The sequence below is a fragment of the Sorex araneus genome, chromosome 4 (genome assembly GCF_027595985.1).
Source record: "Sorex araneus isolate mSorAra2 chromosome 4, mSorAra2.pri, whole genome shotgun sequence".
NCBI classification, from domain to species: Eukaryota; Metazoa; Chordata; class Mammalia; order Eulipotyphla; family Soricidae; genus Sorex; species Sorex araneus.
In genome coordinates, this window is record NC_073305.1 from 195556791 (window position 1) to 195567602 (window position 10812).

The following is a 10812-nucleotide window of genomic DNA, read 5'->3' on the forward strand; positions in this document are numbered from 1 at the left end:
TTAGGCGGCGGCAGCGGCGCCTGATTGTTCTTAAAGCTCATTTCTCTTTCTGCCCTACACTGCCTTTTTTCTTCTTTCCGCTTCCCGACTCCAATTTCTTTCTTTGTCACTCACACTTTTGATTGTTTTAGACCACCCAACACATGACTCTTGCCTCTCCCAATTTCAGCCACTGGACCCGCACCCCAAGTACTGCTGGCATGGAGCAAGGGCCACGGAGCACCCTGAGGAAATGGCATCAAATAGCATCTCCTCTATTGGCCAAGGCAGGGGGCCCAAAGCGGACCGAAACCGCCTCCCCACCCACACTCGTTTTTATAGAAGGCGGCTCGAAGCCGCGGCGTGCACTCGGGAAGGCCTGCGTGCGGGTTGGCTGCGCTGCCGGACATCACAGCTACCGGTGGCCGTGGTGGGCTCCGGGGTCGCCAGCGGCGGGCTGGCGGCTGGTGCGCAAGCGTGGAGAGGGAGGCGGAGGCGTGGGAGTGGAAGCGGAGAGAAGGGTGTGGTGTCCCCAGGTGATCGCGATTGGGGAAGGCGGAGAAGCCGGGAGAACGTCTCGGCCATTTCGGGGGAAGAGGAAGTTGGACGCTATCGGCTATTACAGTGCATTTTTTTTTCTTCAATTCAGCAGAGACTATTTACCAGGGGGGTGAGTTAACGTGACCTATCGTGTTTTACTGAGAAGGCGTGTAGGAAGACGGTCAGTACTCCCCGCACCTCGCCTTCTCCGTTTCCTCTGAAGCCCTCCTAAGTAGGTGGGCCGGGGTGAGGGGCGGACTATAACGGGGTCATGAATAATTCATGAGCGCCGGGCCACGCCCCTTCGGCTTGCGCTGACGCACGTCGCGTTGTCCGACCCTGAGGAAGCGACGTCACGGGCCCCGCCCCTCGGACGGAGGGCGGGCCGTCCTCGCCAGCACGTGCTGCCGCTACCCGCGCAAGCCTAAAAGGGTGTGCGCAGGCGCTGCCCGCTAGGGGGAGGAAGGAGGCGGGGTAGGGAGGCTGTTGGGTTTAGAGCCGGGCGGAGACCGCTGAGACTCATTCCTCAGCAACAAGGGTCGGGTGTCAAGGAGACCTTTTCACACCAGCTCCCCGTCCCCCGCCTACGGAGGGTGGGATCGCACGGCCGAGACAAAGGATATCAGTAGGGACGGACGTAGCTGCGAAGGGAAGTAGGGTGTCCGTTTTGGGGCGGTGGGCTTTCGGAGGGGGGCCGCGGGGGGCTATATTTAAACTCCCGGAGCCGTTAAGTTGGTCCGGACTCCGGTGCGCGCGCAGCCTGGGTGGTGGCGGAGTGCGCATGCGTGGTCGTGGCCGCGGGGAACGCGCTCGAGCAGTGCGCGCTCGCGGCGGGCGCCAGTGGCGGCGGCGAGAGGGGTCGGCGCACGCGCGGTGGAGTCCTCGCGGCGTTCGGGTCTCGCGGGCATCTTGTTTTGGTCTCGCGGGCGAGCGGGGCGCGCTTCGGGGGAGGCGCCAGGGTGCGAGACGAGAAGAGCCGAGCTGCGCGCGCACTCAGGGAAGGGGGTGGGGGAAGGGACCGCGGCTTAGGAAGGGGCTTTAAAACCCCCGGTGCCCCCCGGTCGCCCGCGCCTGGCACGGCGTAAGGGGAGGCCATGATCGAGATGGCGGCGGAGAAGGAGCCCTTTCTGGTGCCGGCCCCGCCGCCGCCGCTCAAAGAGGAGTCGGGCGGAGGGGGCGGCCCCGCGGTGCAGCCTCCCCGGGAGGCCGCCTCGGGCGAGCTCCGCGGCGGGACGCAGCGCGGGCCGGGCCGGGCGCACTCGGCCGAGACCCCGGCGGCCGGGGCCCGCAAGCAGGGCTGCCAGGCGCCGCCGGACGTGGGGGAGGAGCGGCGGGGAGGGGGCGGGACAGAGTTGGGCCCCCCTGCCCCTCCCCGACCCCGCAACGGCTATCAGCCCCACCGGCCTCCGGGGGGAGGTGGAGGCAAGAGGAGAAATAGCTGTAACGTCGGGGGAGGTGGCGGAGGCTTCAAACATCCGGCCTTCAAGAGGCGCAGGCGGGTGAATTCGGACTGTGACTCGGTGTTGCCCTCCAACTTCCTCCTGGGGGGCAATATCTTTGACCCCCTGAACCTCAATAGCCTTCTGGATGAGGAAGTGAGCCGCGCGCTCAATGCAGAGACCCCTAAATCATCCCCACTTCCGGCCAAGGGGCGAGACCCAGTGGAGATCCTCATCCCCAAAGATATCACTGACCCGCTCAGTCTCAATACTTGCACTGATGAGGCCCAAGTAGTTCTGGCCTCGCCCCTCAAGACGGGTCGCAAGCGGCATAGACACCGGGGACAGCACCACCAGCAGCAGCAGGCTGGAGGGACTGATAGCCACTCGGCGCCGCCCGCGGCCCCCCTCACCCCCTCGCTGCACGGGGAGGGCGCCACGCAGCAGCGGCATAGGGGCCAGAGCCGGGATGCCCCCCAGCCCTATGAACTCAACACAGCCATCAACTGCAGGGATGAGGTCGTGTCGCCCCTTCCGTCCGCCCTGCAGGGTTCCTCAGGCTCCCTTTCGGCCCCGCCAGCCGCCTCTGTTGCCTCTGCGCCCCCCTCTTCCTCCTCACGACATCGCAAACGGCGCAGGACTTCCAGCAAGTCGGAGGTGGGGGCCCGGGGTGGGGGCCAGGGCGCCAAGGAAAAGGGCCGAGGGAGTGGGGGCGGCCGCCACCACGTCCACGCGCCGCCGGCCTCCGCCTTGAAAAAACAACAGTGCAAGTTCCAGTATGGGAATTACTGCAAGTACTATGGGTACCGGAACCCCTCCTGCGAGGACGGGCGCCTGCGGGTGTTGAAGCCCGAGTGGTTTCGGGGTCGGGATGTGCTCGACCTGGGCTGCAATGTGGGCCACCTGACCCTTAGCATCGCCTGTAAGTGGGGTCCGTCCCGCATGGTGGGCCTGGATATCGACCCCCAGCTCATCCACTCGGCCCGCCAGAACATCCGACACTACCTGTCCGAGCAGCTGCGCCTGCCACCGCAGACTGCCGAGGGGAACCCCGGGACCGAGAGCGAGGGGGCTGCGTCGGTCCCAAAGAGGAGCTGCTTCCCGGCCTCCCTGACCGCCAGCCGGGGTCCCATCGCTGCGCCCCAAGTGCCCTTGGATGGAGCGGACACATCAGTCTTCCCACACAACGTTGTCTTCGTCACGGTAAGAGGAGAGGCACTGCGGGTGGGTGCGCTGGCAGGAAAGGCGACCACCTCAGGGAGTGCCCAGTGCAGGTGGGGCTGGGATGGGGGAGCAAAGATCTAACTCTCACCCTGCTGGGTGCCCCCCTCCCTGTACCCTGAAACTCCAGGGTTCTGCCCGGAGTCTGCTCTCTGACAAGAAGCCCTGGATAAGCCCTGACCTGCAGCCCCCACAATTCACCTTCCCTTGGGGGCCACAGCTGATGCTGAGGAGGGGATCGGTTTGGTCCAGATGGAAACTCATCCTCCAGCCTGCTGAGGAATAAAAGACTGAGCGACAGCCATGTTCTCTGCCTTGGTCGGGAGAAGCCTAGGGCAGTGACAGATAGTCTCAGATTTTCTTTGGCCTGTTGGCATTAGTGTTGGTTGGAGATGGCGGTGCTCGGGTAACCGTAGTGTACCTCCTGTTGATCTCATAGTGTGCTGGGAGGAATCCAGAGCCCCAGTGATGCGAGGGGTGGCTCCGTGCCCCCGGAAAACCCTCCAGCCAGGCCCTCTCTCTGCAGGATGGCTGGCTGTGCAGGGAAGATGGCCTTTGCTGGGCAAGTTACCGGAGTTTATTAACTAGAAAAGGTTGTGTAAGGCAAGCTGCATAAACCGTTTAGCTCTGATCTGTCCCAAAGAAATGTTGTGCCGCCCTGGGGAGATGGGTCTCCAAATCAAACTTTTACCAGTGATAAACAACAGATTTATCTTAGATTTCTCAAAAGTTGCACACCCCCAGTCACTTGGGGCCAGGGCCCCAGCTTAAGGAGCAGGACCTTCAGGGCTATGCTCGTTTCTCTGAGAGGACGAAAGTGGCCGAAGACTTCACTGGGCTCCACAGGAGCAGCCCTGGGTGTCCTTTCATGCCTGAGTCCAGTCCCGCCAGTGATGGGCATCAGTAGTGGACAGGGTCCCCAGATCCACTTCACAACTTGGCCACAATCTTGGAGATTTCCTGGCCACTGGCTTAATTGAGAATGCCCAGGTTCTGGTGACCGTTTTGATTGGTTTGCCAGTGCCGGAAGCCGGGGCTGAGGGTGGTGGCGCCCATGGATGGAGGTGCCTCTGCTGCCCGTCCCGGAGATGCTGGTTGGGGCAGTGGGGCTTCCTGTGCCTCTGTTGAACCCCTCCCCCCACCCTGGCCCTCAGGGCAACTACGTGCTGGATCGAGAGGAGCTGGTGGACGCCCAGGCCCCCGAGTACGATGTGGTGCTCTGCCTCAGCCTCACCAAGTGGGTGCACCTGAACTGGGGAGACGAGGGGCTGAAGCGCATGTTCCGCCGCATCTACCGCCACCTACACCCGGGGGGCATCCTGGTGTTGGAGCCCCAGCCTTGGTCATCGTACGGCAAGAGAAAGACCCTCACGGTGAGGCGGGTTGCGGGGGAAGCGGGCCTGAAATGCCCCTGGGTGGGCGGCCGGCTGAAGCGCCCCTCTACCCCTCTCCCCAGGAAACCACCTACAAGAACTACTTCCGAATCCAGCTGAAGCCAGAGCAGTTCCCGTCCTACCTGACCTCCCCGGAAGTGGGCTTCTCCAGCTATGAGCTTGTGGCCACACCCCACAACACCTCCAAAGGTAAGGCCATGTGGTGGGGGAGGGTCGGGGAGACCAGCCTGGGGGGCCCTGCCAGCCCCTCCTGACCTCGTCTCTCCCTCAGGCTTCCAGCGACCTGTGTACCTGTTCCACAAGGCCCGCTCCCCCAGCCACTAAGTGGCCCGCTGCTCCTACGGACCTGGGGAAGAGTTCCTTTCTGCCTCCAAAAAGTTTCCTTTCTTTGCCCTGCGAAGAAAGTGTTCCTAAGTTGCTGCCCCTGCCACCTCCTTTCCACCTCTAGCGTCTGGGCTGCAGTGGTGGGCACTCGCCTTCCCTGGCCCCCCTGGGCTGGATGGCACGGACTGTTTGCTGACCTGCTCCGAGGGGGCATGGGGAGGGGGGTCGTCATCAAGTTTTCCGGCCCCGGCCCCCTGTCTCCAAGGAGTCCTATTTCGCCTCAGCCCTTATCTAGCTGCGTTTCAGTGGACCACGGACAGATGGACCGAGGGCTCCAGGGGAGGGGGCGGGCACGCAGGTACTGTGAAAACCCCTCCCTCTGTCATCCCCCGCTGGGTAAGGGCATCGGGTTCAGATTGTGAGAACAGCACAATAAACGATATTTAGGGCAGTGGCCCCCACACCTGATCTTGCACTCGCTGGTGGGGAAAGGAGTGATGCTCCCCAAACCCTCTTGCTTTCTAAACTGCCCACACTGTGAGGGCTTCCCCAGTAGAGCCTTACACTGATTAGAAACTGATCTCCCTTCAGAAACAAACTTGCTTTTTTTACCCCCTTTGAGCTTTGGCCAGGAGTGAAACTCGGAAAGAGTTAATAGTGAAGTACAAGGGACACTAGAAAAAGGCATTTAGACCCAGCACCTACCTGCCCACTCACCCTTTTCTTGCTGTGGGGCCTGACTAGCTGGTTGCTAATTAACATAAGCCCTTGGGCAGCTCAGCGAGTGTTCCCTGAGCTGTTTTGAGTTCAGTTGATTTTGGTATTTGTTGGGGCCACACCCTGTAGTGCTCAGAGCTTACTATTGGTCACATGGTCACACGCAGGGCAGGGATCACTGGGGGTGGGGGGTGTTGAGGGACCATATGGTGCCTGGGATGGAACCTCTGCAAGGCCTTCTGGTGGTACTATCACCTGCCATGGACAGTTCTCTAACATGGCTCTTGAGTGTAGATAAGATGCACTAGGCTCTTCCCTAGCCACACTAAGTAACAAGTCATCAAAAACCCGGTGGAGGGGGGGTTGGGGGAGTCCTCAGTTTATCCTGGCTTGGAGAGTCTTAAGTCCTGGCCCAGCCCGTTTTCTACTTGCAATCAGCTTAAGGCCATATTTTGGCACGAGGTCTGACACCCCCCCCCCCCCCATCTCGGGGCTCCCAATAAGAGTTCCACTTACTAACACCATTTATTCTGAAAAAGTTTGAGTAAACAAAAGCACCAAGCCACGACCGCCAGGCTAGGCTTCCCAGCGCCGCAGAGTGTGATGCATGAGGAAGGTGTCTTCTGGGGGCCGGGGCCGGGGCTGCAGCCGGAGGGGAGGCAGCGCGTCCAGGGTCAAGTACGGGGACTCATAAAACAGTGTTTCGGGGTCACAGAGAATGGTCATGTCTGGCCCGGGCGCCGGGGGCTCCTGCAAGAATCGGGAGCCCAAAGCACGGTCACACGCGGGACGGGGCTCGGCAGGAGGGGCGCAGGGACCCCCGGCCCAGGGCCCTCACCTTAGGGGGCGGGGCCCGCGCGTGCGGCAGGAGCGCCAGTTTGTCCCGCAGCGCGGCGTGTAGCACCTGGTCCTCGGGCACCTGCAGGCTCACCAGGTCCCGGAAGAGCCGCCGGGAGCGCGGCACGTTCAACCCTGCGAGCGCCGGGGAAACGGGCGTGAGCGGCGCCCCGCGCTCCCCCGCCCCCGCCCACGGCCGGCCGCCAGCCCCCCTCACCCTCGGCCACGCTCTCTTCCAGGCCGCAGCGGGTCTGGAAGGACTTTCGCAGCTGCTCCTCCACGGCCTTGGCCGCGTCGAACTGGCCCCCGGCGGCTGCCCGCGCGGCCTGCAGCTCGAGACCCAGGGCCAGGCTGCTCTGCTGCACCGGCGCCCCCAGCTCCTGCGCCGCGGGCTCCTCGCTCGAGGCATCGGGCCTGCCCGGGGAGGCCGGCGCCAGGCGGAAGCGGACCTGGGGGCAGAGGAAAGGGGCGAGGAGCCGGGCCGCCCGGGACTCCGCGGGCGGCTGGGGACAGAGGGCAGAGGAAAGCGAGGAGCAGGGCCGCCCGGGGCTCCGCGGGCGCCGCTCAGGCCTGCCCCCGGCTCACCTGCCGGCCCTTGCGAGCTCCGCCCCGCCGGGCCGCCCGCCCCTTCCGCCGCGGTGCGGAGCAGCTCGGCGGTTCGGGGCTCGCAGGCTGAGGGCTCGGGCTGGAGCTCAGGCTCAGGTCCAGACCGGGCTCGGGCACGGGGGCTTCCGGGTCCGGAGCTCGGGGTTCCGGAGGTCGCCCCGGGGCCGCCACGGCCTCTGTCCCCTTCATCGATTCCAGCTCAGACTTCCCACAGCCCGTCATCCTAGGGTCACCACGGGGGGTTGGGAGAGTAGCCGGGGGTTCAAGGAACACAGACTCGCTTCCCCCCCAACCCTTCCCACACGGTGCCACCGGAAGCCGTTAGTCGTGGGGGGGCGGGGAAGCAAGGCCCTGCCCCACACTATTGGCTCTCCTCTGCGTCATTTCCGTGGCCACGCCCCCAAACTCCGGCAGTGTGCGGCCCCGCCCCCATGCCAAGAGTTTCGGGCTGAAGTGCTACGGGTCCTCAATAAGGCCATATTTCTCCTTCGAAAAACTTATGCCTTGTCATGTCGGTTCCGCCGATTCTTAATTGCCTTCTGTTGGAGGCATGAGTGTCTACTGGGACACCATCTTTTAACCTAGCGGCCCAGTGCTCCCATATTGCACCTCCCTCGGGCCGGATCGGAACCTCTCCGTGGGGGAGGAGGGGCGGGGCTCCCAGACCCAACCCGGAGCGCCCTTGGTACACTCTGGCAGATAACTTTCTCTTCCAGTCTTGCGTTCTGTTGTGACTTTATTCCCTCCGAGAGTCCTCTGCAATATTTATCTACATAAGATTAGATATCTGGGCACCAAAGAGCTAGCGCAAGAATTGAGCGCATGTGGGAGGCCTGGGTTTTGTCCCCAGCACCGTTTGGTCCTTGAAACCACTCCAAGCACAAAGCTGGGAGTAACCCCTGAGCATTGCCGGGTTGGGTCCAAAAGCCAACGAGAAAGTAATTATCTCTGCTGAGTACAGATGAAAAGAAACAAAGGAGAAAGAGAAAGTTGTAAAGTCAAAGCCAGGGCGGGGGCCTGCAGGGCTGGCAGGAGGTTGAGGCTCTGGTCTGTGTTCCTCAGGGCAGGGCCCCTACATCCCTGGGCCTGTTCTAGAAAGGTGCTGAGGTGGACTCAGGGCTTCCCCAATCTGAGTTAATCCACTTTAGTGGGCATGTGTCTTGTGTGCCACTCTCAGTTTCAGCGTTCACATCATTTTCCCTCCCAAGAAACGGCGCTGGAGGATGCATAACTCTCCCATATTGGACCACGAAGTTCTGAAGGCGCTGAAAGGAAACTGCTGAAAGCAGGAACAAGAGGGTGTTGTTAGTCTACAGAGAGGGAAAATCCACATTAAATACATACTATTTTTTTGCGGGGGGGGGGGGCTGGAGCAATAGCACAGCGGGTAGGGCGTTTGCCTTGCACACGGCCAACCCAGGTTCGATTCCCAGCATCCCATATGGTCCCCTGAGCACCACCAGGAGTAATTCCTGAGTGCAAAGCCAGGAGGTTACCCCTGTGCATTGCCGGGTGTGACCCAAAAAGCAAAAAAAAAAAAAAAAAAAACAATAAATACATATTATTTTTAAAGTAAAAGTATAACTCATTAAAAAAATTTAATATATAGGGGCTGGAGTGATAGCACAGCGGGTAGGGCGTTTGCCTTGCACGCGGTGGACCTGAGTTCGATTCCCAGCATCCTATATGGTCCCCCAGCACCACCAGGAGTAATTCCTGAGTGCATGAGCCAGGAGTAACCCCTGTGCATTGCTGGCTGTGACCCAAAAAGCAAAAAAAAAAAAAAAAGAAAAGAAAAGAAAAGAAAAATTTTAATATATATGGAAAAAAATAGAATAAAAGGAAAACACTTTGTACTTTTGTGTATTTGACTTTGGAAATTATAGTTTTTTTACATGACTATAGATAGAGACCAAAAGTTGAAAGTAAAGCAAAATTAAGTGAGTTCTTGTTGGCTTAACTTCACAGAAAAAGCATTTTTCATGACTTGAAAACACTATGTCTCAAAAATCTACACTAAAAATAATCTACACTGAAAAGAAAATTAAGCGCTATGTTTTGGTTTATTTTTTTATTTTTTTGGTTTTTGGGTCACACCCAGCGATGCACAGGGGTTATTCCTGGCTCTTCACTCAGGAATTACCCCTGGCGGTGCTCAGGGGACCATATGGGATGCTGGGATTAGAACCCGGGTCGGCCGTGTGCAAGGCAAACGCCTTACCCGCTGTGCTATCACTCCAGACCCTGTTTTGTTTTATTTTTGACTGACATAAAAGCTGAGTTCACCCAAAGCCCCCTAAACACTGCATGGGAGACCAAAACAAAAATAAAATAAAACTGTCATAAATCTTTTTGGGGACGGATGTTGGAGTGGGGTGGTGTTCATGGGATCAAACCTCTCTCATCATGAGCACAGTCATCCCAGCAAACAAAATCAGGCATAAAATCTAAAATTTTGCTTAGTAGTCATTGTTGGAAATAAGTAAAAATGTGTGCTTAAAACATAATTATGATGGGGGCTGGAGCGATAGCACACTGGGTAGGACATTTGCCTTGCACACGGCCGACCCAGGTTCGATTCCCAGCATCTCATGTGGTCCCCTGAGCATCGCCGGGAGAGGCTCCTGAGTGCAGAGCCAGGAGTAACCCCTGTGCATCACCAGGTGTGACCCAAAAAGCAAAAAAAAAAAAAATAATTATGTTGGTGCTATGAGAGCAGATTTTGGCATAGGCGAAAAGAACTATAGATAACAAGGGGCAGAGAGAGTTCAAATTCCCTGCTTTGCTGAATGTATAAAGTGTTTATAGAAATTGGTGATGTTTGAGGGGTTTGGGGAGGTTTGGTTCTGTTTGGGGGCCACACCTGGCTGTGTTTAGGGTTTACTCTTGGCTCTGTACTCGGGGTTCACTCCTAGTGGAGCTCAGGGGACCCTGTGGGATGCTGGGGTTTGAACCTGGGTCAGCAGCATGCAAAGCAAGCACCTTACCTGCTGTACTATCTCTCCAGCCCCCACTGGTGGTGTGTTTTTGCTTAAACTTAAAAGTATATTCTGGGGGGGGCTGGAGTGATAGCACAGCGGGTAGGGCGTTTGCCTTGCACGCGGCCGACCCGGGTTCGAATCCCAGCATCCCATATGGTCCCCTGAGCACCGCCAGGAGTAATTCCTGAGTGCAGAGCCAGGAGTAACCCCTGTGCATTGCCAGGTGTGACCCCCCCCAAAAAAAAGTATATTCTGGGGACCCGAGAGGTAGCTCAAGGGGCAGACCACATGCTTAACACGTGAGGCTTTTGAGGTCACCACCCACTTTGACTCCTGAGCACAGCTGGACCCAGCACCAAACCATCAAGCTTGCACTGAGGCTGAGTATTATCCAGCTCCCGCTAGGATGTTGCCCCTATCTTATTCGATTTTATTTTGTGTATGTATCTTCTGGTTTTCAGACCATAACCAGAAGTGCTCAGGGATCACTCCTGAGCTTGGTGAGCACATGGGAGGCGGGGGATGTCCAGGGACTAAGCGCAGTAGTCCAGTGCTTACTGGGAAATTGGGAAAACAATTTTCCCAAAAAGTGCCAGGACATGTTACGCACCAGGTCCGGGCAGACATGGGCAAAGGATGATGGGTTCACGGAGAAAACACTTCCCCATGGTCCAGCACTGCCCGGCATGTGCAAGGCTGTTCATTTGAGTTCAGTCCTAGACACCACAAGGGCAGTCACAGTGATGACGACAGCAGCCACACAAGGGCAGGGAA

The 10812-nt window shown here is 58.9% G+C and overlaps 2 protein-coding genes across 2 annotated transcripts; one reads left to right on the plus strand and one right to left on the minus strand.

Annotated features, from left to right (window-relative positions):
• Positions 1–351: 351 nt before the first annotated feature.
• On the plus strand, positions 352–5365 carry MEPCE (methylphosphate capping enzyme). The gene is made up of 4 exons (XM_004617315.2): positions 352–3161; positions 4334–4552; positions 4636–4762; positions 4845–5365. Exons 1-4 carry the CDS (start codon positions 1614–1616, stop codon positions 4895–4897), a joined length of 1947 nt encoding a protein of 648 aa, XP_004617372.2. The 5' UTR covers positions 352–1613; the 3' UTR covers positions 4898–5365.
• A 761-nt stretch (positions 5366–6126) lies between these two features.
• PPP1R35 (protein phosphatase 1 regulatory subunit 35) lies at positions 6127–7371 on the minus strand. Its single transcript, XM_004617202.2, has 4 exons — positions 7037–7371; positions 6669–6900; positions 6453–6586; positions 6127–6364 (listed from the first exon to the last, which is right to left on the minus strand). Exons 1-4 carry the CDS (start codon positions 7277–7279, stop codon positions 6191–6193), a joined length of 783 nt encoding a protein of 260 aa, XP_004617259.1. The 5' UTR covers positions 7280–7371; the 3' UTR covers positions 6127–6190.
• Between the last annotated feature and the right edge of the window lie 3441 nt (positions 7372–10812).